The sequence below is a fragment of the Acanthochromis polyacanthus genome, chromosome 19, assembly GCF_021347895.1.
Source record: "Acanthochromis polyacanthus isolate Apoly-LR-REF ecotype Palm Island chromosome 19, KAUST_Apoly_ChrSc, whole genome shotgun sequence".
In the NCBI taxonomy this organism is placed as follows: Eukaryota; Metazoa; Chordata; class Actinopteri; family Pomacentridae; genus Acanthochromis; species Acanthochromis polyacanthus.
The window spans coordinates 13,815,293-13,842,825 of record NC_067131.1 but is presented as its reverse complement, the minus strand read 5'-3'; the positions used below and the strand labels follow the sequence as shown (position 1 = coordinate 13,842,825).

At 38.8% G+C, this 27,533-nt stretch overlaps 2 protein-coding genes across 2 annotated transcripts in view; both read right to left on the bottom strand.

The window, feature by feature from the left end:
- Nucleotides 1–550: 550 nt before the first annotated feature.
- Nucleotides 551–11,398, bottom strand: LOC110969869 (potassium voltage-gated channel subfamily A member 7-like). The gene is made up of 2 exons (XM_022220050.2): nt 4,500–11,398; nt 551–2,216 (listed from the first exon to the last, which is right to left on the bottom strand). Exons 1-2 carry the CDS (start codon nt 5,163–5,165, stop codon nt 1,323–1,325), a joined length of 1,560 nt encoding a protein of 519 aa, XP_022075742.1. The 5' UTR covers nt 5,166–11,398; the 3' UTR covers nt 551–1,322.
- Nucleotides 11,399–11,525: 127 nt separating this feature from the next.
- Nucleotides 11,526–27,533, bottom strand: part of kcnc3b (potassium voltage-gated channel, Shaw-related subfamily, member 3b) — a 56,545-nt gene continuing 40,537 nt past the window's right edge. The window contains 1 exon segment of the mRNA XM_022219895.2: nt 11,526–16,650. The gene's annotated coding sequence lies outside the window, so the exon portion shown is untranslated.

Here is a 27,533-nt window from a genome sequence, read left to right as displayed (position 1 = left end):
GTTTTCTTGTATTGTTGCACATTTTCTGTTAGTATTTGGTCTCTTGTTTCCTGCCTTGTTCACATAAAAAATTTGATATTCCTTGATTTGCCCTTTAACTGACTATTAAACTGACATCAATAACACAGACTAAAACACATTACTGAAGCAGTTTACGCTAGCAACGCCTGTACACATACCTTCCATGGGTCATCACTGTGATCTCGTGGAAAGTCTTATGTGTTCCAGTGAAAATGAGGACAATGCTATTGGAAGCTACGGCTTATAACGGCTTAGTAGCTGTTGAATATGTGGACCACTGCCACACATAAGTGAAACACAAGCTCATTCTGGCACCGTGTTGCTTAGGGAGGCAGTAGCCTAAGCAATGACGGACGGATTAGGTATAATTGTATTTCTCTAATTTGATATATTTCAGATCCTAAAATAACACAGCTGTATCTAGCAGTCAAGTATTATTTTCTCAGTGGCACCACAATAAGTTTAAATCTTTTCTCTAATGACCCAACACCACGGGCAACTATAGATAACACTACTCTTTTTAAGAAAATTAATAAAATAGAATCTTTATTAAAAACACTGAGTGCATAATTAAGCAGATAAATATAGAACTTGTACAATAGCAATCAAGGCATTCCTCTTCAGCACAAATACTGCAAACGGTTTGTCTACGAGAGATGGTGCAGGCTTGGAAGTGACCTGATAACGGTAAGGTCAGTTGCTTCAGGTAGCATAATCCCAAACTGCACAGATGTGAACTGCGTACATTGCTTGCAGAAGAATGCTGAGAACGTGGAGCCGGTTTACGTGAGATCTCGGCCTATCTGTAGCCACGATTCGACTGGTGATTGAGTTCTGATGGGACGTGACCCAATAATCTATCCACTCCCACTTCACACTTCAAGGCACAGAGTGACATTACTAAGACATCATAGTTTCAAAGCGCAGACATTCAGAAAGTAATTTTCATCTCAAACACTAGCTGACAGCGTTAATAAATAATACCTCATATTAAATTTATATCTTGACCCTGAGAATGTGAAACTTTTCCTTTGTTACAGCTGTATCATACAAAAAGTTGCTTTCGGTGGCATTTGGCTAACTGGAGCTGCAATAAATAACTATGAATGAGCAAGGAAATGCAGTATAAGGTTGCTAGGAGGTATATTGGTGTTAAATTCATTATGTTACATAGTTTGCCAGTTGCTGGTTTGCTAGTTTCTTCCTTCAGGACATATAGACACGTGTTACTGTGCATCGTTCTGCTTTCAATCTTTCCAGACTATGTCTTTGTCAAAGGGTGCACGTCACACTCACCCTCTCTAAACCTGAGTAACCAGTGGTTCCCTCAGATAAAAGTTTCCTCCTCTGAACTCAGTGCTTTGTCCTGCACACAATCCGCCGAGCAAGGTACCATTCAGAGGGTTGCAGATGCCCTCAATGGCATAGTAATCTCCCTCTGCATCTTTATCTCCTTCCTCTGCTTCCTCTCCTTCAGGCTCCTCGTCCTCCCACAGAGTGCTCATGACGTGAGTGTACTCATGTCGATCCTCACATTCGTTCTCTCGATGATAGAAGTAGCTGAAGTTGGACACTATGACGGGCACAGGCAGGGAGATGGTAAGAACGCCAGCGATGGCACACATCGATCCCACCAGCTTTCCCCACACTGTGGCTGGGTACATGTCACCGTAGCCCACTGTGGTCATGGTGACAACTGCCCACCAAAAGCCATGAGGAATGCTGACAAAGTCCGTTCTGCTGTGGTCAGCCTCAGCGAAGTAGACGGCGCTGGAGAAGAGGATGACGCCTATAAACAGGAAGAAGATGAGCAGGCCCAGCTCACGCATGCTGGCCTTGAGTGTCTGACCGAGGATCTGGAGGCCTTTGGAGTGACGAGACAGCTTGAAGATCCTGAAGACCCTCACCAGCCTGATGACTCTGATGATGGCCAAGGAAGTGGCAGGTGAGGCATCATTGTCCTTGGCCAGTTCTGTTCCCAGAGTGACGAAATAAGGCAGGATGGCACTGAAATCGATGATGTTCATGACATCCTTGAAGAAGTGCGTTTTGCTGGGGGAGCAAGCAAAGCGCATGAGGAGTTCAAAGGAGAACCAGCATATACACATGGTCTCCACCATGAAGAAGGGGTCCTGGAAAACACTGGGTGGAGGAGGCATGTTCTCAGTTCCATTCTTTGACTGTGAGTTGACTCCCTGAAGACAAGACAGGAAAAATATAAAACATGTACTTGAAAAGTGTAGCAGCAGTATCACCTCGAGTATAAACAAAACACAAATCAAAACAGCTAGACTGGCTCTGTACAGTGAAATAAAACCCATTCTCAAGAACCCCTAAAGCTTACAAATTAACAGATTAAATCTGGATTGCTTAATTTGTAAGTGTAACAATGCCACAGACAAACACTGAGGTCTTAAAATGACATAATCACAAAATAATGTGGCAGACCATCCACAGAACAGACAAATTATTTGACTCTATCTGGATTCAAAGCAAAGCAATATACAACTTGTCAGTTAGGGAACTTTTTGGCAAATTTAGTTACCTTCAGAAACAGTTAGGCTACTTGTTTCTGTTTTCAGTCTATATGCTAAGCTAAGCTAACTGGCTTCACATAATTTACAGTACAGACATGAGGGAAGGTATCTATTTTCTCAGCCAATTCACAGCAAGAAAGTGGATCAAGATAGCTTCCAAAATATCAAACCATTCCTTTAAATGCAAGGCTATTAGCGTATACTATTAAAGCATGCTACTGAGATACTGTTTCCATGGTGTTCCCATATCAACTTCAGCATTTCATCCACCATCTGATTGGTTGTCACTTTTGGCAACATCATAAAAGCGCTCGACATCTGCGGCCTCACATTTAGCTGTACTAATCTCTTTTTGAGTCCACCTGTCGTTCTGTCCTCCGTGTCAGTTAGCCTCATATTCAAGCGCTGCATGGGTGCTATTTAAAACAGCTTACACTTAACATCCAGTTAAACGCATGAAAACGGATGGGATGGATATAAAAGGATCAGTTTAGTATGCTGTAATGTTGTGTGTAATATATAAGGTTTCAGGGTAGTTTAAATAAACCCATAGTATTGCTTATGACTTTCAGTAGCAGGTCAGTGACAGTGTTTATTACTAAAGGTGGATATCTATGTGTTGATCCGCTCCAAGGGCTCTCCTAAGACTAAATATAACCCCGTGAGATCTCCAAAGAGAAACTTGAGTGTCTCTCTGCACTGCTCCTCATCCATCTCCACCTTCGTCGCTATTCCCATCTCCCTGGCTGCTGATACTGTGTAACATTGCCAGTGCAGTTCAGTGCGTGTACAGCTGACTTGGACAGGAGTAAGTTACAGTAGTTTCCTGGCAGCTTCCTTGTGCAAAGGCAGCCTGGCCGAGCGCAGCAGTCCTGGAGGAATGTGTTAACATGACCCAGTGTATGCTACTCATCCTGTGAGACCTTTTAGTCTCCGGTTCTAAGCCACAGGAAGGCCTTGGCTCACCTTTGCCTGTGTGTACGGTCACTTGTGACCTTTAATTAACACACCTAACTGTCTCCTCACTCTGTCTTCACTTTCTATCATTTGTATTCCAGGCCCCACCCGTTGGTCCCTGTACCCTTTAACGCTTCCTGAATCCGAGTGTATCAAATTTAACAGCCGACTAAAATAATCACAGCATAAGCTTCCTGCGGTCTCTCTCTCTCACTCTCTGGTCTGCTTCCAGACATATTGGCCAATGGTTCCTGGTGTCAGTATTTTTCCTCCGACACATTTGAGTAGTGTCCAAGAGTGTGTTTACCTAAACACCTGCTTCCCATGATATCTTGTTTCCTTCGACCCAAACAGCAACACTTACTACATTCAAAACCCCACACACATGTGGTTTGTTAAGTCCTTAAAGCAGTTTTATAGCAGTTTCTGTTTTGATAACTGACATTAAATTAATTGCTGTGAACATATCATGAGGTGGTAGAGTTATCCCAAGAACTGAAATTAAAACCAACTGGACTTTTTGTTTTTTTTGAACACGTGTCACTTCCTTTTCAGTTCTAGAGAGCTGAAGTCTGGAGAGCTAAAAAGGCCTTTTGGATGAGAGGTGAAGCATCCTCAAGAACCAAAGAGAGAAGGGAGTTGCTTTTTAAAGCTTTTGGGATTATCACTACATGGAAGACTAAGAATCTAGACAGACACATGGTAGGGTTATTGTTTAAGTGATTTTTTAAAGTGACTACCAACATTCTGCTTTTCATTTCCAACCCTGTACCGTTGTCCTACCCAACCAACACTCAACCTGAACTGCAGTTTCATCTGTCAATGACTGCCCTAGTCCACCACTGCCCTAAATATCTAAGATACTTAACATAATTTGTTCCCATAAAGCCTTAAGATTTAGCTGTCAGGACATCCTAAAAACTCCTCAACCCTCCACCTCTGTATATTTCCTAAGTACACACAACAAAACATAACATTTCCAACCTCTTTGTCATGCCTGAGGTCCGGCAGCGTTTCCAGACAGAAGATGAGGATGGACACGACGATTACCATCACGCTGATGATGGCAATGATACGAGCCCCCGATGAGGACTCAGGGTGCTCGAACAGCATCCACAGTTTCTTCTGGATTTCGTTGGACGGCAAAGGCCTCTCCTCCTCCTTTGGAAAGCCTTCGTCCTCCTTGAAGCGGTTTATGATGTCCTCTCCGAGCTCGTAGAACATCAGCTCGTCCATGAAGATGTCCAGGGGTATGTTTGCAGGCCTTCGAAGCCTCCCGCCTGACTGGTAAAAGTACAGAATGGCATCGAAGCAGGCCCGATTGCGGTCCAGGAAGAGCTCGTTTCGAAGCGGGTCGAAGTATCGTGACCTCCGCCTGGGGTCACCCAGCATGGAGTTGGGGAATTGGGCTAAAGTGCGAAGCTGAGTTTCATATCGCATCCCTGAAACATTAATGGCCAGTCTTTCACTCAGAGCCCATCCACTCCTCCACAGAGACCCCGAACGCCGTCTGTCTTTCCTCTTTTCCTTTTCATTCCCTTTGATCTCCTTCTCTCCTTTCTCCTCGCTGTTGAGCTGGTTCTTCAGATGTTTACCGTTCTCTCCGTCGCTCTCTTTCCCTCTGCCTTCGTTTTCCTCCCTGCTTTCCATCCCTGCTTGTATCCCCAGCCAGGGAACACTGCAAACCGCTCTTCTGAGAATTTGTGGAGCACCTGGACTTAAAAGCAAACTCTGTTTGAAACCAGAGTGATAGTTCCATCAGTGGATTTGGTTTTCAGCTGATAAGCATTACAGATGGTGTTAGAGGTAAAAAGTCGAAGAGAATTCTGGTTAGCAAGTATTTTCCCTGGCAGATTTTGCTGCATTCAAATGCACACATTCACCCACAAAGCTGATAAAATTCCTTTAGCTTAATGTTTTAATTAAGTCTAAAAGGTGACCTGAGGGTAAAAACAACAAGCAATGTTAGTACCCAGTTAGTGAGGTGAAAGAATTTACTCACTAAGTGTAAAACAGCTGCTGACAGAGACTAACGGCAGGATGAAAAAATCACATTGCTCGTCTCCTGTGGCTCATCGGGTTGTCTGTCTTTCCCTCTGTCATCATGTCTGTCTGTCATGTACACAAAGCCCCTGTTTGGTCTGTCTACCTTCAGTCACAGATGTCCACCACGTCCAGCTTAACTCTCTGACCAGGTTGTACACAAACTCGGTTTCCAGTTGTTTGCTCGGGGAACATCCACGGTCCTGCCCTGTCCCTGGCTGCCTCACGTTGACTGTCTTGAAATTTTTTTGGGAATGCTGTCCTGTTGAAATTTGATCTCTGGTAGACCCCTCCAACCCCTCCCTGTCCTTTCCCTCCATTTTAGCTATGGGGCAAGACAACCTTCAACCTCACTATCAAATGTCACCTCTGAATGGTGCAGTGGGTGCGACCTTCTAACAAGCATGGCGCTGTGACTGGCACTGTGGTTTATTAGCTCAGAATTACTGAATTTGAATGTGTCATCATTCATTTAAAAGCAAAACTCAGAGGTAATACATGTCTGACAGATTACCATTTCTTCCCTTCACAAGCAGGAAATACTTAATGTTTGATTACAGCATACAATGTTTAAATTTTCTAAATATTAAGTATTATAATCAATTAAAACTGACTAACACTGTTAAAGAGGGTTCAAACTGGTATGAATTAGGTATATCAATTAATAATATTCCATAAAAGCTCATTTTGTTAAATTTTTAGATTTCCCAAATTTGATTTTCTAAATGATTACAAGTCCATGATGGCATGACTTTGAGAGTGATTGTACACACGAAAAATATAGTAACATTCAAGATTGCTTATCTGCAGTGTGTTTACGTATAAAATTAGATTTTTTTTGGATCATCCAAATTCCAAACTTTAAACCTCATAAACAGAAAGTATGCAAAATGGGTATTTGAATAATGTTGTTTTGCAATTTACTCTTCCATTGATCCCACATACATGTATTGAACTAATTTAAAGAGATTTAAGGCCTGAGTGTTTTAAAGTTTTCTTTCACCAGCACAAATTTTTTGAAAAACTAACCCTGAAAATGCACTTTCACAAATTATGTCAGTTTATTCGATCTTGTTATTTGCAAAGATGTCATTAAATATACCAGTAGCATATTCAGTAAACCAATACACAACACTAATCCTAACATAAAGTGCAGACAATATTTATATTAAATTCTCATGTGCTTTTCCTGATATTATGCGTCAAAATTTCTACAATGACAAAGGTGTTTCGGGTGAACTTGCTCACTTTTACTAGTTATAGAGCTGCAGATTTAGGTATTTTTTGTGAATTTTATTGGGTTTTCGCACACTGACTACAGACTTATTCAGGATAAAGAGCCACCACCTAAGTGACCTAAAGTCCTGATACAGAAGGCCATTGAAAAATCCTGCAGGCCAAGAGGGTGTTGATTTGTATAGGAAGAAGATATACACTTAAAATGGACAATATTAAAAGAATATCCCTCATTTTGTCAAGGCGTAAGCTCTCACATTTAATAATACTACTATGTTCTGCAATGGATGCTGTGATATAAAAAGGGGGAAAAGGAACAGTAGTTGATTGTATCATACTGCATAGCACTCTGTTGTAATAATAATAAATCCTGCAAAGCAGATGTTACTGTGTGTTACCAGCAGAGGGAGGTGATGTTTTGGTGCAAAGGAGGAAAAAATTGAAAGAGGCCTCTGCCGACATTTCCTCAATGCTGCCTTCAGTCACAGAAAAAACACATAGCTCTCTGGGCTGATATATTACACTCCCATTTGATCCCACCAGTCTGTTTACTAAGACTCTGATGAGCTTTTGCACATATAAAGCAACAATAATATCATGTTAAACAAAATAATTCAACAATATATAAATATAAAATCATTAAATGAATAGATTAAGGAATTGTACTATTTTTTGTTTGTTCTGGTTGAAAAAAAAAATACAAATCAGCCATCAAATGATGTTTGATTGAAGTTTAGTGATAGTCTGAGCTTTGTGCATCATGATTTTGGATGAAGGAATAACGTGAGAGAAGCTTCTGGCTCTGTGAAGCAGCTTTAAACTCTTCAGCTTTCATGCAGCTATGCAGAGCAATCATTACATCTTGTGACTCCCATGAGATGGCTGCACACACCACTGCAATTTCTGCACCATTCCGACACCACCGCAATTTCTCCAACACAGTTTGAAACAGACAGCAGGTAACCGTAAGTAGGAAATAAATGACTTGTCAGACCACATTGCTGTTTCTTAGCATGAGGTCCCAACACAGGCTCATGCGCCTTCATTATGGATATAAACATCCTCCTAGCAGCAATGCTAAGATTATATGGGAATTTTGTTACACTTTTACTGTTAGGAACTTAGACTGGCTCACTCAAAATAATGGTTATTAGGGTCCGAGCACCGACGGGTCCTTCGACCCTAATAAGGACTGTTTTTCTTGTTCTTCACTCTTTTCCCGTCTTTTCAGACTTCACTCTGGTGACCTAAACATACCCCAAAACACGTCAAACTTTGCATGCACATCAGGACTGGTAAAAAATTTGATATTTCATGGGAGTTGCGCACATGTGTGGCAAAATGGCTCCATAGCGCCCCCTGTAAAATTTAAAAAGTGGTCATTAGCCCAACTGCCATGACATTTCATCTACAGCCACAATATTTGGGGGGGCATATGCAGCACATCAGGACACACAAAAAGACAATCACAGCCACACCCTAAACCCAACAGGAAGTCAGCCATCTTGAATTAGCTGTAAATTTTTTCTGATTAATAACTCATCAGGTTAAGTCCGAGAGACCTCAAATTTGGCCAGAACATGCAACAGTCCTTCCTGATGAAAAGTTACCAAAATGCTCCACAAAAGTCAAAGGGCGTGGCCATGGCAACTCCGCAAAATATTGATCCTTAGCCAGGAAACAGGAAGTGTTTGTCTAACTCGCCTGAACATGCTCCAATCTGCCTGAAATTTTACATGTATGATCAGAGTCCTGCGATGACAATATCCATGTAATTATATATATATTCACATTTAGAGTGCCACCTTGTGGTATCAGGAAATATACATTTTTTTTACACTTTGATGTACTATTGTCAGCAGATTGATCAGATTCATAATTTGGTGACATAAGCCTAAATACATTGATGATGATTCCTAGAGAAAATGGTGACTCGTCATCAAAGGCCGTGTCTGTGGTGGCACAGCAAATTTCAATGTTTCGCCATGAAAATTGAATTATTAATATCTCAGCTGCACGTGGTCCAATCTGGACCAAACTTCATATGATGGACACCAGTCCGGGTCTGAACACATCCACACTCAGGAATTTAGAAATACTCACATTAGCAGATAGCATCTTGTCACCTGAGTGAATATTTCTTTGGTGAAAACAGAAGCATTACTCACCCACATTTACACAGCGTGCATATCAAACGCAGCACTTGGGGGAAATGCAGAATGTGTTAGTCATAATTCTGCTTATCTCACATGTGTGACAGATCACATTTTAGTATATAAACCGGCCCATTAGTACCTCTGTAAGTTATATGCAACATCAGAATGTGCTGAACCTGGACCTGGCCAGCTGCTTGCATTAATCAAACAGCCCACTTCCCTTTATGACACCAAGCAAATAGTCAGAAATGCTCTTATCGGCATTTCTAATAGTGTGGATGGTACAGTCAGATTCATGGTGGCGTAAACTATTACATTTCATCTTTATCACATCCAGCAATCACTTCTTTTTCACGGGCGTCGTTTATAACAGCCGGACAGCTTGTTGCATAATGAAGTTCAAAGCACTCTATCGACCAGGCAGATCTCGCACTCCGTTTACTTATATTTACATATATTTTGTTTTCCCACTACAGGCAAATAGTCATGATGAATGTATGGCCCTGCTGGGACACAGAGCTGGTCTGAGATCAGGCAACTTCCAGGCTCCACTGTAAAGTCTGGAGAGGGAACATTTTATTCCGTTTTATCTCAAAGTGACAAATAAAGGCTCTTTTCTTTAAAGTGCAATCTGCAGATGGCAAGCATGTGTTAATTTCTTTGCAAAATAAGGTGTGACATGTGACATGCAAAGTCACATTTTGTTACAGCCACAGCTTAGGCTGTGAGCTGTGGCAGGGCTCTCTCCTCCCTCAGCCTTGCTCTCTCTGTCTTTGCATGTGTGTGCTGTGCTGATGAGGAGTCCAGGTGTGTGTCATCTGTCATCAGCAGATCATGTGCTGGTGGAGGCCAGCTAATCAAGTCCTGGCAAGTTATGTTATACTGTGAATAACAAACTTGCAGACAACAGTGCAATAATTATTCTTTATTCATGAGGATTAGATATCTGTGAACACTAATTTGCTTGATGTTTGATATTGCAAAAAAGGACATTGTGATGTTGTAAAGAATAGTGTTGGAGATTAGCCCTTTAACCGATGTTCTCATATTTGTGAAATCTAAGTTGTGATGGAACTGCTTCCTTGCACAGGAAAAAGAGATGATAGTGTTATTAGAAAGTGGAACACCTTTTTATTTTATTTTTTAAATTTAATATTTTTATTTCTTCTTTTATTTCATTTTTAAGGTTTGGATAGCCTTGAACACTTATTTGAACAGAATATAGATTCTGATATTGTTGTAAAGAATAATGTTGGAGATGTACACTCATGTTGGAATAAATCCTCATTGTGAAGCAGCCCTTACTTGCACTGAATTGGAAATATTTTAGAAAAACACACTGAATTACAAAACAAGGCTCAAATTCCATGATTTTAATAGTAATAGGTCGTGATCTAAAATTGGCCAGTCTTAGGCATGAAAGTCCAGGGCTGAAAATGAGTCCCACTCTGGCCTTGCTGCACGCCCCTGAGTCTTGGAGATGTATAGGTCCTGGAGAAATAAGAGGCAGCAGCTGATCACCTCCTCAGCAGAGCGCGCAATGCTCTTAAGTCTGTCTGTCCCTGGCAGTGGCCCCAGCGACCACATGGTGATGGACGAGATGAGGATGGACTTCATGATGGCGGTGTAGAACTTTGTATCGGGCTGGGGCTTTCCTGAAGTTGATCCTCATCTCCACTGTCTTCTGAGCGTTGAGCTCCAGGTGGTACATATTGATTTAATGAGCTAGTATATACAACAATACAATTTAAGTTATTCTATTTTATATTGTAGAATTTAATATCTGAATTTAAGTTTAAAATATCTTTGATATCTTTAGATACAGTCAATAAATAATGTGAGTTTGTGCCATTGTGTCAAAGGTTATTTTACATTAAGTATGTAAATTCAGTCTTTTTTGTGAATTTATTCATATGTTTTGTGTATTTCAAAAATAAGGTTGGAGAAAGTGTAAAACAAACAAGAAAAAACTGTTTTTTAAAAAAAATACTTTTTAAGCTAACACTGCTCACTTACACGAGAATTTCCCAATGTAGAAAAACAAACCCCCCTATGCACCCCAAAAATCGTCTTCTATTGAGTCCAAGAACATCATTGTCCTGTGTCACTTGCAAAACATTACAGATCCTAGTGACATGTTGGTGTCCAGTGTTGGATATTCAAAGTTACAGTTGCAGTTATTCGATACCGAGGAGGGAAAACGGCACTTATCAGTCTCAAATATCAAGACACAGTTGCAGTTGACCTCAGACTTATAGATTAGCACCATGTGACAAGTTATTTTAGAAATTGTGTGTTGTTGCAGCAGTTACTGGCTAAAAAAGAAAGTCATTGTGTGATGCTGGCATCCAAATACACTCCAGTCCTTTTCAGTCATCCTTCAGTTTCTTGGATTTTCATTGTGTCCTCGCTTCAAGTCAGATTATATCAATCAGTGCACTGTGGGATGCGGCTGCTGACAGGCCGATGAACACAGTTAACTGTGACGGTCGGTACAGAATGTCATATTCAGTCAGTCTGCACAGGAGCAAACATTTCATCAGAAATCAGACACCTGAAACAAACTGACACACAGTTGATGTTACTTTTTCATTTATTTTAAGTTGATTTTAATGATTTTAAGCAATTTTTAATGTCTCTGAAAAAGCATCTCATGATTTGTTAATCAGTTATTCATTCAAGCTGCTATGGAGATTGGTTTCACATTAGATCGCATTGACATTCATACATTTTTAAGTCTCAATAGTAGAAATATGTTCAATTATGACACTTTATTGATATGTTTCTATTTTTTCTTCAAAATATAAAAAGATAGATCATGAACATTCCATTGAAATATACTTTATACAGTTCTTGATGAGTTTGTTCTTTGTGTTCCAACATTTCAAAAATAAAATCCGGCATAAGTCACAACCAGATACTCCAGTGGCCACCTCCTCTCCCCATTCACTCTCCTACTAAGACCGCAGTACAATGGACTAGTACTTAAGTCTGTTTTATACAATTTGATAGCATGTTAAATGAACATAGGGCTGTTTATCTTTGGGATGTCTACGTGGATGCATGGCGTCAGTAAGTAATACTACATGTATGTATATCAGTGTGACTTTTGTGTTGCTTATCGCGTTATTTCTAATTAAAATAATATATTAATATGTTAGAAAAATCTATTCAGCATGTTAACATTTCCTCTAAAACAACTCTGGTCTCATCAATTTGTAAAATAAAATCTTTTCTGTCTTTTTTTTTTAGATTAATGTGATTGCTCGGTCACTCTATGGAAAGCCATAAAGCCACTACACATGTGGTTGCAATCATCTGAACTGATGACAGAACATCTGTGTCTCAGGGAGAATACAGTAAGTGTCGATCAGTGGCATTCGTGGTGCGGATTGCATACAGTGTCCTCAATTTTTTAAGAACAATAAAAAAACATATTGAACAGAAATAGGCATGTAAGGAAAATAAACAGGATGCCATTGAGGATGTGTCATCCAAGGACCACATGACACCGTCCAAACATCTGCACATAGTAGTCATTAGTGGCACCTACTTATGTAAAGCATTTTTTGTTCTTTTGGTTGTGTGAGTGTTTGTACATGAAATTGTTTGACATTTTAGAACAGATTGCAGACTTGAGAAAAATAAAACAGACTTAGCACTCTCGACATTGTAACTCATTCTGTTCAACGTGTCTAAATCAAATGGCAGTATTATGCATTGGAAAAAAGGAAAGACATCTTTTTTTTTTTTCAGCCTGGCATTGGCAGAGCAGTCACAATGTAGAGAATGAAGCAAACGCAACAGTGAAAGAAAGAAAGAAAGAAAGGGAAAAAAAAAGACACTACTTGGCCATGAAAAAAACACAGACAGCTGGGTGAAGCACAAAGTTTTTGCAAGTGTGCACCCCATCGCTAGAACCTCTGAAATATTCATAAACATCTTTTGACCATCAGAAGCCGCAGTAGCTTAATGCCTTCCAAAACGGGAACTGAAATTGTTGGGTTTTTAAAAAAGATACGGGACTAAAAAACGAAATCCCATGGACCGTTTTTTGCGATTAGACAAAAGTTCTAGACCCTGTAAAACCAGCGTAGACTCAGCAGAATCGGTCTACGTCACACCGAAGAGCCTCTTATTCTGGCGAGCCTCCCACTGCGATGAACGAGGAATGGACGGAGGACCATTCAGCTGCCTGAGCTGAGCCCTGGACCAGCAGGGCCTGAAACTCATTTGGAACCAAGGATGAGCACTCAACTCTTGAGATTCTTTCACGTTTTATTATTCGATTATTATCTCCCTCCCCTTGGTGGACACTGGTACTTCTTCATCCTGTCTTTCTACCTTTTCTGACATCATTTTGGAAGCTCTGGGTCTCTTTGATTGGTGCTCACGTGACTTGTGTCGTGTGCTGTAAAATGAGCTGCCAACTAGCCGGCTGGATGAGGGTTAAACGAAAAAGACCTGACCATCTTAAGAAAAACAAAAAAACTAAACGAAGACGAACCACCTCTACACACTCATGCTGACACTGCGAGTGCGAGTAGCTTTCGGTTGCCTCTCGGAGGAAGACGTTTCTGCTCTACGACACGGCACAGTGTTTAAAGTTATCAGGACTGGATTCATGACAAACAATGACAGGAGGCTAAAGGGGATATGTCAAGACTCTGTTTCCCCCTCCATTGAGAGATTATCAAGTCATAACGCATGCGTTTTTTAAACATCACTGTGAGGTGTTCACATTATCGTATCGTCTATATACTAAAATGTATTATGTTAGAAAGGAAATAGCAAAAAACACCTACATCCACACACACCATCGACACACCTGAGTCCTTAAAACCACACACAGACTTTGGAATGGCAGTTGGTTCCATGCAAACCTGAAATCTCTCTTCACTAATATAGCTCTCCTAGTCTTATTGGACACTTGTAGTGGAACAGAACTGCCTTCAAAATCCTGCCATGGGATCATCCAAGGCCTTTTTTATGAATCTCTTTTAAACACTGAGGCTTTTGAAGACGCTCGAAGGGACTCGAGGTTCTCCGTTTGACCTGCTACAATCATGTGACAACTCTTGTATTATTGCCAAAGGAAAAAAAAAGCAAAACTATGAGTGCTAATCAAGCTGTCAAGTTGTGGTATGGAGAGCTGTTGTTTACGAACTGCTGCTGCTGCTGCTGCTGTTGCTGCTGCTGCTGCTGCTACGGAAGTTGTGCAAATGATTTCAAGGAGGAAAACGTGGACGTAACGACAAACATCCTTTGCGCAGATGCTATAGGCAAAGTCTTGAATGATCGCTGTGGATTCAAGAGTTAAAAAAAACATCGATTGATCGACTCGTTAGGAAATAAAAAAAGGATGACAGAGGTCAAAAACACTGGAAATGAGGGATGTAAGGGCAGTAGTAGCAGAGAGATTTCATCGAACAAAACATAGTTCAGGGTGTACTTTGCAAACATACATGTTTCAATATTCACATTTTTTTTTTACTTTTCAAAACAAAATATAGCTCTTCTCTTTCATTATAATCTTTTTTTAAAACATTAATTGCATATAACATTTTTTTAATTCATTTTATATATACTTTTTTGTATCTCTAGCACCCTTGTCTTCAACTAAGGGCTTGCAGAAAAGACAGTCATGCAAAGTAGTCATGCTGGTAAACAAAGTTACAAAAATGCATTATCTTTTTTTTCTTCATTTGTTTATCTCAGCGTCCATCCTTTGTCATCCCCGTGTCTTTATAGGCAAGAGTCTCTCATTGCTAATTGTCTTTCAAAAGGAAAAAAAAATCTTCCAGTGCTCTCAGGGCGAGCAGCTGTTCGCACACTCCCATGATGACAGAATATCCATCTTCTTCTAGCATTTTGACTCCATTTCATGATGCCAAATATTCTTTTCACCTTTGCATCTTTTTTTGTTTTTTTTAACTCCTTCCTGCTATTCCGAACCTTTTTCCTGCTCAGAAAACTTCCTCCTCCAAAGTCATGGAGAATGTTGTGGATTTGTTTATCAAAATATAGATTTGTTCTCTTTGTACACTTCCACGTTTTGCTCTACTTCTTGGTCCGTTTCTTCTCGTTTACACCCCGGTGGGCTCCCCCTGACGGGCCATCTTTTTCTTGACGTTGACTTGCCAGTGAAGCAGTCGTTGGCAGCAAGCGGGACAAGAGAGAGATGGGGCAGTAGGTATCTGGAGGAGTTATCTTGTGCCTTATTGGCAGTGTCGGCCTTTTGTGTTACAGGGCAGGGTAATACTTATCTGATTGGTCCCTTTCAAAATAAGACAATTTCCAGGTAATGGGCAGTGACCTAAAAACAGTCCTTGTAGTTGGGATGTGTTTATTTTTTTTATTTTAGGCAGGTCAATGTCCCTCGAGCGACGAGGTTCTAGGGCTTGTTTCGCCTCCTTGAGTCAGTCTTTTTGCTCCTCATGACTGAGCGCTGTGCTAGTCAGACATGGGAAAAAAATATTTAAATGTGCATATAGTGATGGGATGTTAGCGGCAGTTTAAAAGTTCTTTTCGAGGAATGACTTAAAGACAATGGGCAGTATGCGGGCGAGTACAAACCTCGCCCTCAGTGGAATATTTCTCCTAATCTACAATACACTACAGAAGGTCATTCAGCAAGTGCATGCTACAGGACCTTTGGTATCCCACATGGAAATTTTTCGGGTCGAGCCCGCAGCAGTACATGAGAGATAAAGGGAAGTCTTTTTCCATCGTTTGTGACCGTTTCAGGTGACGCCGCATGCGACTTGTTTGAGCTGATGCTACATTGCTGTGCTTCGTTTGTTCAAAGTTAGTGCTGTTGTTGATTATCTTGTGAGGAGGGCAGTGTTTCAGTCTGATAGAAGTGAATGGAAGACATAGGTTCAGTGGCAAACGTAGTATACAAGTGCTAGAATTGAATGAGGGACTATAGTACGGGGGTTGTAATACTATCCATTTGTGGTCGACCTCATAGGTTTGTGCATCTTTTTTTTTTTGGGAATGTCAAGTATTTTCTAATGAGGAAGACCAATCCTTTGTCTCTCATGTACTCGCCATCTACTGGAAAGGAACCCAAGAGGAAAAAATGACATCTAGAAGATCCCTTGAATGCATAAGTTCCTCTCTCTTTGAGCTGTTGACGGATTGAAGTCAAGTTATTTCCCAGCCAACAAATGCTACAATATGTTAGCAGAGATGCTACATTGTTCATTCAGTCCAGTTGAAGACAAGAAGTTTTTTTTTTTTTTTTTTTTCCCAGAAAACTCGTTGCTCAGTTGTTCAGCACTGCAGACGGCGCTGAAGTTGGTCATCGTAACAAGATGGCGAATACAATGTTGTCAAGAGAGATGTCATCTGGAATGTGTAAATCAGGAGTCCTTTTCTCTCCCAAAAAAGTGTGTCAGTGCAATGCTCAGTCAGGAAGAAAAAGAAAAAAAGAAAAAGAAAAAAGGGTCAGTCAGACAGTTGTCAAAAGTGTGGTCGGAGTTCCGAGAGGCTGCTTTGGTAACAATGTGAGGAGCAGACCATGTGATTTTTTTTAAATTCGTGATTAACCTCTGGTCTCTCTTGTCACCCCAAAGATCTCCTGTAAACTGTCCATCCGTGTCACACCTGTCCGCTTACGTGGCTCCCGCCGCAAATTTGTGTTTACCGGTTACTGACTCCTCATTAGAGAGAAGGCGAATGCTAGAAACTTAACACTGTGAAGACAAGAACAGAAAGCCATTAAATTCACAGGGAATAAGCAGGATTTGTAAATGAAAATCATGTTCAGTGACACGAAAACTTAAAATTGTAACATTACAAGTAAGAACTCGTATCTTGATTGATTTATAGAAACTGATATAAACCAATCTGGCCTGTAAACTGAGGCAAACTGATTTGCACAACACAGTTTCATAGGGTGACTAACATTATGTACATTTTGGAAATAATCAGGGATCACCATTACCTGTTAACTGCGGGTTAACTGTGTCAGAATAAAGTGCACATGTTTAAACAACTGTGATACAGCTACAGAAATAGTCTATCTCATGTAGATATGCACACACAGAAGGTTCGGCACATTCTTGAACAGCAACAATCAAGAAATGGTGACAATAAAACTTGTAGCGGACATTATTAGAGAAACAAACAACAGACTGAATGACACAAGCTGCCAGCCAACTGACCACACTCTCCACACTGCCAACTCTCAACCAATACAGCATCATTTTATAGGGGTGGGATCATACAAAACATTTCAAAGCAATCGAGATAAGGCGATAGGGGCATTAGTTATTTACTAATGTGTGTATGTGTGCGTGTGTGTGCAGACATTTTCATTAGAATGATACACACCCCATGGAACAACACATTTTGGACAGATGGACACATACAAACATACTCGCTGCTATTCATGGAAGCTTACACATTAAAAACAGATCATTGTGCTTAGTGGAGAAAGTGAAGGAATTACAAATTAGGCAGTCTCAGAAGGTCACATGATGCCATCACAGGTGCTACTTCAAGAAAACGTCCCCATACATCAGTACGTTGAGCATTTCTAATTCTTTTCCTACATTTACACCAAACAATCGTATCACATGTGACGGCATCATACATTTATTTGCGGGGAGATGAAACCCTTCCACTGTGGTCTCACCAGCAAACATCAACCAACAACACAAACATGATCCATTATTGCAGCTGTGTTAACTCTTTTAGTGCAGTTTTCAGTTGGTTTCACTCCTTTCTTCTGCCACTGTCCACTGTATATGCGCTGCTTTCTGCTGAGAAAAGCTGTTGGCAAGACACAGTTCAAAAGTTGCAAAGATCAAATGTACAGTAAATGTTGGGTACCTGCTCATCTACTCCACTGTGGTTCCCTATTTACTAGACACAAACACTGTAAACCCTTAAACTCTCTCCTGTACTACAAATCAAGTTAAACAAAGCCAGATTTTGTATTAGCTGGCTTGACAAATCCTAAACCCCTAATCTAAGACAAAGGATATCACAATTATAGCTTTCTACTTTCATTTTAACCTGGTTTTGTTCTTTAAGTTCTCCCCTTACAGGAGTTGTGATTCGACTACTTTAGTCAAGATGAATAGATTGTTATAATGGAGAACTATTCGAAATATTAAAACTTATTGCAGTAAATAAACGCTGCAACTACCAGTGATGCAAGACAGGAATGCTGGTACAAAACTGTCCCTCGTGCTAGTTAATATATTTATTTCTCAGTGTTCTCTCCATGCAGCTAATTTCTAACATGACAGCTGCATACTAGAGCTCTTAAACTTTGTGCATTTAATCATGTGTGTGCATGTAGTTCTGCCAGTGGCCCATAATGAAGGATAACTAGAAAACATGCTGGTTTTTGGCCAAATTAAAGCAAAATGAATGCTATTAATCTTTGCAACTTCCCAGATACTACTGCACAAAATCAGTTAATATCATCATTCCAGATTTCTAAATTCCTCAGTAGAGATGTGTAGAACAGTAAAGGATATTAAAACTCCACTGTTTGTCTAGGTATAAACCAGGCTTTGTTCTGGGATCGTTTGTCCTAAAACAGTATCACAGCATTTGTTACACATCATGCACTAGAATTGTAAATCAAAATAACCAGCTGACTGATGATACTGCTTGTCAAAGTTAGTAGTATTTGGACTGTGGATCATTCTTACTCCAACATTTCTTTGCAATGTAGTACAAAGACAGTAAAAGGAGGATAATGTGCACGTCTATAAATGTTAGAAAGAACTTTTTGAGCTCCAAATGCATGCCTCTGTGATCACAAGTTTCTCTTCAGCTACTATTATTCTAAGTGCACTTTGAAAAATCTTGCATGTAATTGGGAGCTTTGTGTAAAAAGTGCACATGGATTTTTTTTCTAAGTGCATTTTTTAAAAATCTGGCCCCAGGAGCCACTTATAGAAATAGTTCAGCCTATTCCATCAATGCATTTTACTACAGGAGCATTGATAGCTGCTTTTTCCACTGCTCCTAACGTTACATCAATTTGCTAAATTACATGATAATTATACAGCATCCATTGAACTTAACCATCATAGTGACAGACAATAGTGTCAGCCTTCTCATTGCAAATCATCAAAGCTGATCAAACACTATTGTCTCCACTTCTTCTCACAATAACAAAGACTGTATTTACAGTAGAAGTTTGCATTTTTTTTCCAAAGCTCTTCTGCCTCTTCAGGACACGAGAGCAACAACCTCTAAAATATTTACATTTACTGTACATTTATACTAAATAAAATACAGCATTTACTCCAGGAAGGACTAGTCCTTGTCCAAGACAGTAACACAGGAGCAGTCAGGATATTTCTCGGATGTTGTCATTACAGCTGAATTATTAATAATATGCATGAAAAATAACTGCATCATGTGGACATTGTGCAATAAAGTACTAATAAGAAATAAACACACCTAATATATAATATTCTGCTTCTTTGGGTGGCACGGTAAGTTTGAAACTTCATTGTAGGGTAAAAGCAAATACTTCACTGGTGACATACAGTACATATTAAATCAATTCCTGCCTCACACTCACAAATTATACATAGTCATAATATCATAATTTCATACGACTTTAATGTATTCACATGTGTAGATACAGATCTGTACATATTCAACAATAACCACTGACCTATTAAGCATTGCTTCAAAGGTTTAGCTAGTTAAATCTAGCTAGTTTGCATCCTAAATTGACATCAGAGCCTAGAGGGGCCTCACAGAGGCACTTACAACAATTGCCTGTTTTGTTCACTTAAACAATGTTTGACTCAGAGTGTGCTAGGTAATTTGCATTGGCCACAACAATGTGATATGACTCAACAAATATCTCACAGTTATGACATTCTTCGGATCTATTTTAAAACAAGACAAAGCAAATATGAACAGATACAGTACTTCTGTAAAATGAAAGTGGCGTGTGAGGTCGTGCTACTGCTCTCACCCACTGTTGCAGCAGGAAAGAAAAACATTCAAAGATGGGTGACATTCACTATAACAGGAAATGTACATTCCAAAAAAAAAAAAATGGCATAAAGTCAAAAGCAAACTGCAACATCCACATTGTGGAGTCATTTTATGATTATACAGTCTGCGTGTGCGCTTACTGGGGTTTTTGAGCACTGAGAAAAGTGATGCCAGCAAAAGTTGCAGACCAAAGATTAGGCTTAAGATTAGCTGTGATTGAACCCAGGCCAATCAACGCACCGTGAACGTCACTCCTTACATGTTTCTCTACAGGTTAGATCGATTTAAAATATCCCAGAGTTTCCTAAACCTTTAACTGTACAAGTTCAGGTTGACATTATACATCAAGGAGCTATCAAAAGTTCTTGTATTCACTAGAGAAACAAATCTCTGCATGCTGTTTCAGTTATTTTCAGACAACAATAAAACACAGTAACTGTTTGTTTTTTTGACATCATAATGGTGAAATGTGGCAACACTGAGTATGAGCACAACTACTTTGGTCTGAAAAAGATGTGCGATGGGCTTCAGAAAACCTGCATGAGACGAAGCCAGGCAAGCATTACTTCTTGCAGTGAATGAATGAGGGGATCTATGCTAGAATGAGACACAACAAGTCAGTGTGCGAACTACAGGGACGCCAAGGGGAGCTTTGTTCCTCTTAATAAGACACCTGAAAACATAACTTTTGAAATTTTGGGAGATCTGTAAAATATTGACAGAATGCTATTTTTGTCAATCATTTCTGTCGAATTTATGGACGATGAGTAAAATTAGGCTGTTATTGATGTATCATTCACACACAAGGGCGAGTCATCACTAATTCACTTTAATTAAGTGGGCAGGACTGAAGAGTGGTGGTGCGATATGATAAATTCCATTCACTTTATGATTTAAAAATCACACAACTCTCTTGAAGCATCATAAAACACAACAATAGCCCTAACTCTTCATGTTAGTCAGACAGGAGAGGCAACTTTTCAGTTGATTTCTTGTTGTTATCATCCATATTTACAGGAAAAATGAAAAATAAAACCTAAATCAAGTCATTTATAAATGTTGTTTCTGTTGTTTGTGATTGAGAAAATAAAAGAAAACTCCCCAAAAGCCACTTTGTAGTTCACACACTGATTCAAGCGGTGTCACAGCATTCATCTAAATACTACATAGCTAAGTTAAGGGGTCTGGAAGCACGTTGATTTTTAGACAAAATGGTATTCAGGACCAAAGATTACGAGAGATTATCAGGACCTGACTCTAAGCAAGTGTGGAAATAATCTCCCTTCACACCTGCAGAAAAACCTCACTTAGCACTTCATTTTCCCTCTTGATTTCAGTTACATTATTTTGTTACTTAAAGATCCTAAGAACAGTTTAATACATTGTATTTTTTTCAAGAAATGTCATTGCAGACAAACAATGGTACAGAAAAGTCATTCTTCACAATGAAACACACATTAACCAGTACAAGTGAAGAAAATAGAAAATCGTTACAAAACCGAAACAATTAAAAAAATGGCAGTCACAACATCAAAAAGTCGAACGAATCTACACCGGCTGGAAATAAAACCAGACAACTGGCTCATGTCTTCAGAGCAGCTTTGTACACTCAGAACTCGAACAGCGACCGCCTGCTAAGTCTGTGCATTTTAAAGATTAAAAATAGATCTGCATATTTACATATGTATGTGCACAGCATGTCTTCCAGCAGTAAAGAAATATTGCATGTTTATTGCATATGTGAATGTGATATTATTTTTGAAATCTTTTTTGCTCAACTTTTAACAGAAGATCTATTTACATACAAGCATGGAGATCTGAAGACAGTGACCTCAATTACAAAAATAAAAGCCCCAATTTGCTTAAAAGAGATTTTTTGATTTGAAGTTACTGAGAGAAATATCACATTAAAATCACTGTCATTTTTTATCTAGAAATGAACCAACAGACTCATTTGATGGTTAAAATTTGCATTTTTTAGATACAAATTTAAACTAAGTAAATATGGGGAAAAAATAGAATTAAAAAAACAAAGAGTGAAGAAGTGAAACAGATGTTTAGAAAAGCTTAATAGACACATTTAATGATGTGATCTTATGGCTTCAGTCTATTTTTGTTATATAATCCATATCTTAAGCCAACAAGCTTTGAAGGTTAGTAAATCAGTTACAATTGATTGTTAGTAAAGTGCTTGTATTTATATTAATTTACTAATTGTCATATTGCAGTTATCCACATCTGACTGTGTACATCCGTTACACTTAATTTCTGTGTTCATTTTTGAGTTGCTTCCTAAAAACATTGCACTTAGATGTCCTCAAAAATTCTCGGCCTACAAGTACAACTTTCATTTACATGTTTGTCCTAATTAGGACCTCCTCAAAAGGTCCACTCAGTCATTCACTACCATCACAAAGAAAACGTGAACTAAAGACATGAAAACTAATAATCTATTTCACAAACAAAACACAGTTAGCATGTCGCTAACCAAGCAGTTCTGCTGGTGAAGTCTTGAGCTGCCGGAACAAAAACAGCAGCCAAGGTTATCAATCAAAAATGGTTTAATTGATAACATGAAATAAACTCAGCGTACCATAACACTAAGAGCTCTGGCTGGTAGGCTTTAGGGTTATTCCAGAATTGGAGGACATTTTACGTCCCACCCATCAAATTTCAAATAATCAATGTACAAAACACTAAAACATGCAGTAGTTGTGTAAATTTACTTGTCTTGAGACCAAACCTAAGAAAAAAAAAAGCTCGGAGAAAAGAATGTTTAAAATATTTCTAAAATATAAAATATGTCTGGAGTTCCCCTTAAAATGCGGTTTTTCTCTTGTCCCACCCCCCTGATGACCAAACTGAATCTCAAATAAAACCGTTAAATTAAATTTAAATCTCATTTTTGATCTTATTTTTTTCATTGATGTCTCTTGTCATTGTGGGAAATTCTTTTTAATGGACATAATATTTTAAATAATAACTATTATGCATGGAATTGTGTTCCACAACAACCTCGTTAGCATAACCTTTTTAGCTGGTAGAAGAAGAAGAAAACAGTGAATCACGATATGCGGGAATTAACATCATCAAACGGTTTTCCAAAGAATGGGTAGAGCAAAGCTATGTCCTCTCTTGTATTTTTCATATTTTCATCACATTGTCAGCCTTGATTGAATGTCTCACTCTACCTCATATTATCAGGAGGAGACAAATTTTCTTTACTTTTTTTCATCAGTAAGTTTGTCCTCTTGGTCAGCAGTAACAGCTAGCTGAATATCTAGCTTCTACTGCTGAGAAAAAGCTAACATTAGCATGGATTAGCAACCCTGTTACTGTGATTAGAGTAGGGTTAGCAAACAAGAAATAAAACATGGAATAAAAATGGTACCATTGATGTGTAAGCTGAGCCAATCAAGCCTTTGATAGTTTATTACCTATTATTCATGAATATGTAGCATAAAATTGTAAAAGAGAAGGCTTATTTTTCAAAAAATTTGAAGCCCAAATGTTCTCCCATTCTGGAATGACCCATTAAATGTCACAAGAGATTCTGTCATGGTGCCAATTTACATTTCCTAAACCACAGTGTTTTCTGGTTAGTAACATGGGGCTGTCGGTAGTCCAAGTGACCACCTCCTCTCATTGCTGCAGTATTAAATAGTATGAGGCGCCACCTGGTGAGGCAACCAGGTATTACAGCTAATCTGCAATACATTTTCTGGCGTGCATGTTCATTGTCTTTACTTAACAGCTCCAAAAATGATGTTGAGATTTTTGACAAGTCAAAATTGAATTACAGATATCTAACGGTCGTTTTGACTAGTCAGAATGAATAAAAAACACTAAGTCACTGAAATTACAGCTAGTTAAGAAGAAGATTTTGATATCTTTAATGTCAAACTCAGCTATTTAATATTAAAAAAGCTTAAGATGCAGACCACACGGGTGATTCATGTTATTTCCCTGTTCTTTCTATCTATGTCTCAGCTCTCTTCCCTTTCACTACCTAATAAAAACAAGGTGAAAATTCCAACTTATAAAGTACCTTATTGCTATTGTATAACATTATGTCACTCGTTGTAACAGCCAGCACTAAGGAACACATGTAAACTCCTGGATGTTGTCCACAGTTGTCATTATCTTGCGGTTTATTAGCTTACTGGAAACAGTTAATAACCTAATGTGAGCTCGGCTATCTCCACTGATCACATGACCTTCATCCTGTCCCCTTCATGGTACAAAAACAACAAATATTTTATTAGATTTTTAACAATTTTTTCCTTTCAATAAATAAATTTAGAATACTGATTGATACAATTCCAGATAATCATGATAAAAACAATAATAATGTGCTAGCTACCATAAAATGTTTTAAAATGTAGTAATGACTGAATAGACCTTTAACTGTACACTGTACAAGGTAACATTTGCATATATGGAGTCCTAAAAGTGATGCAGTGAAAGAGAGGAATGTGAGCTCTTACAGGAAAATACTTATTTTTTTTAATTTACACTCAGCTTTTTTTTAAATTGCGTAGTTTTTCTATCAACATAAAGTGTCCAATGATGTCGCACAACAGAATACAAAATAAAGTTTCAATACTGAGACTCACAGAGACCAAGTCTGTTGTTTTTTTTGAAAGAGATTTACCAAAATGATATCTACGTTGTGCATACATTATTATTCACAAAAACACAAAGTAGAAACCTGTTTAACATCAATCTAATCTATGAATGGATTTCTGTCTTTGGCTAAATGAACTGAAGGATCTCGTTTCATGGTTGTTTCTCTGTGAGCTTGTTTGATCCAGAACACACAAAACTACTAAATATTTAAAGTATTAAAATTCAACTGTGCACATGTTTTTATATATATTTTTACCCGTGATACTATTTTATTTTAATTTTTTTTTTACATTTCTTCTAATAACTTAAAATAACGGTGTATCTTTAAAGCTAAATCCTGTATTTAACCCCATCCCCTAACCTGACGCATGCATCTTAAACGGTTTAATTCACAAGACGAGAGGTCATTCTTTCTACATTCAAGTTCATTTTATGTTATTGCTATTGTTTTTGCACGGTGTACAATACAAACGGAGGCTTCAGTGTGATCGGTCCATCGCTAACCCTCTGCATCCCTTATCATCCAATCATGCACGTTTCCTTTCGGCTACAAAATTGAGGGGATGGGGGAGCGACAGCGGCGCAGTGGTCCTGGGGCCTCATAGGTCTCAAAGGGTGGGCTAGTGATTGGAGCGAGCCGCAGTGATGACCCAGCCATTCCCGATATGTTATTTAGACTGCGAGATTTCTCGTAACCCGTTGCTTTAGGAAAGTAATTTCATCCATAGATCGATCAATTAGATTATATTACGTGTTATTGTTTTGATATGCAAGTAAAATAAATGGAAATCATCGTTAAAAAGTTCCACATTCAGGTGGTCGGTTGTGAAGGTTACATAGTTTTGAAATATGAACATGAGGGTTCAAGATGTCGTAAGCAGAAACCAAAATGAAAAGAAGCACAGAAGTGGAGAGAATCAATTGAGGATAAGGAATAGAAAAATGTTATCAAATCATAAAGACATTTAAAAGACAGACGAGGACAGACAGAGACAAGACAGACAAGACAGGACAAAACAAGAAAATGTGAGTTATGATATGTCTTTTTTTTCAAAATCAGAAAAGCAAAAGATCTTTTTTGAATATTAACAGCAGTAGTTGGCCCATTGCATAAATCACCCAAACATTTATAGCAAGTAAAGTTCAATATTCAGGTGTTTTAGACAACAGTTTGGCCAAAACTGTACAGTTTAACACACAGCAGCATAGAGTCAGATACAGTGTAGGAGTTGACCACGTGAAGTTTAGAATGAATCAGTATATATCAAGAATGTATGTGTTACTTGCTTTAAATTATGCTTCATTAACAGTATTTTCTTTTGTTCCTGTAAACTTCAAATGGCCAACACAAAAATGTCCTCTTTGTAACATTAAAACAACACTTCCTATCCCCGATAATCACATTCTGGAGTGAAATCACTTCATATTGTGTCTACAGTGGGAAATGACACACGGTGGATGACTAAATCCAGCTGCGCAAGTGATTTTGAGGTTTATTGTGCGATACTTGCACTGCTAAAGTAGTAATAATAATCAATTTATCGAAGAACAGCTTTTGTGTCCTTTCCCGCTGTATTTTCAGTGTGTAACACAGCATGCAGATGTTGAGCTCTCCCTGCAGGAAGCAGCCACAGAGAAGGCAGCGCTGTGCTGACGGAGTGTTGTTGCATCAGGTGAAGTGAAAAACACCATTGGTAGACAGCAGTTTTCTGCTCCAACAATGGCTAACTCACATATGATGGCTGGAGTTTACAGTTTTATTATTAGTATGTTCATGAGCTGAATTTCATTCTAATCTAATGCAGTGATGCTCACAGATCCTGTGGCAAAATGAGTGATTTTTGTCAAACTCCAACCATCACATGGCCACAGTGAGACAACAAAGAACACCCATTGGTACAGTATGACGCCCTTTGTGCCTTCCTGCTGAAACGGAAAAATACGCCAATATTGAGCTGCACTGTGGCCAACTCTCTCACTCTAGATAACGCATCATTTGAGCCAACCATAAATAAAAGTCCTTTTTTATTCTGACCGGCTCAGGCACATTTGTTGGATGGCAACTCGGTAAAATATTGATGATGCATTTTCGCTGTGCTTCTTAGGCTTCATGTCACACAAAGATTTCTGAAAAGCTGTCCGGCAAATCTGTGGTGCTGCTTCATTCTCAAGTGCAGAAACAAACAAAAAAAAAAAATTTTGCTCATACTGCTCGAATGTGTCAGGACAAATTGTCACGTTGCATCAGATGGCAGCCGTGTAATTGATGTTTGCACGCTGATTTTAGGGCTAATGACGGGAGGGATGAGCTGGAAAACTCAACCTGTTCTGTTGTAGAAAAAGAACAAAGCTTGCAAGTGAATGCAGATAAAACTCTATAACAGCAAGCGCCGACAAAGCTCTCATCCGAACTACCTAATGTTCGTTGTATTAACAAAAATTAACATTTAGAATTCTTGAAGATACCATGTGCCCTCAAACATGCAGGATTCACAGGTAGTGTGTGCAAATCTATGCCAGCCTCACTGTTTGCTCTCTAAAATACGTATGAGATGTATTAAGTTCCTTCTAATGAAAATGAAACATCTACCGATTAAAAGCATGATTGCACATTAACCCTCTAAACTCCAAGCAGTTTCTGGGATTTTTTCACATTTGTCCTCACTGTGGGCTCATTTTAGTTTCAGTACAGAGTCCTGCAAATCTATGGAAACAGCACAACTATGACTAGAGTCAAAAATATCTTCTGTACAGTATAGCAAAGTTAAAACGATATACATCATTAAAAAAAATAATCTTGTTTGATTGCTTAATATAAAAAGCTAAAATCATTCCGTATGTTTTTCCAAGTGCTCATAGGTGTTGCCAATACGTAAAAAAATACCCAAACTATTATAGATATTTTACTACTCGCAGATTTTATTTTATTCCCATATTTTTCTCCTCTCTGCTCTGTGTAAACAGCCTG

Coding starts and splice junctions, on each gene's coding strand:
- LOC110969869 (XM_022220050.2), bottom strand. CDS start 5,165: ATGGAAAGCAGGGAGGAAAACGAAGGCAGAGGGAAAGAGAGCGACGGA. Junction 2,217..4,499: donor ACCTCAGGCATGACAAAGAG/GTTGGAAATGTT, acceptor TCTTGTCTTCAG/GGAGTCAACTCACAGTCAAA.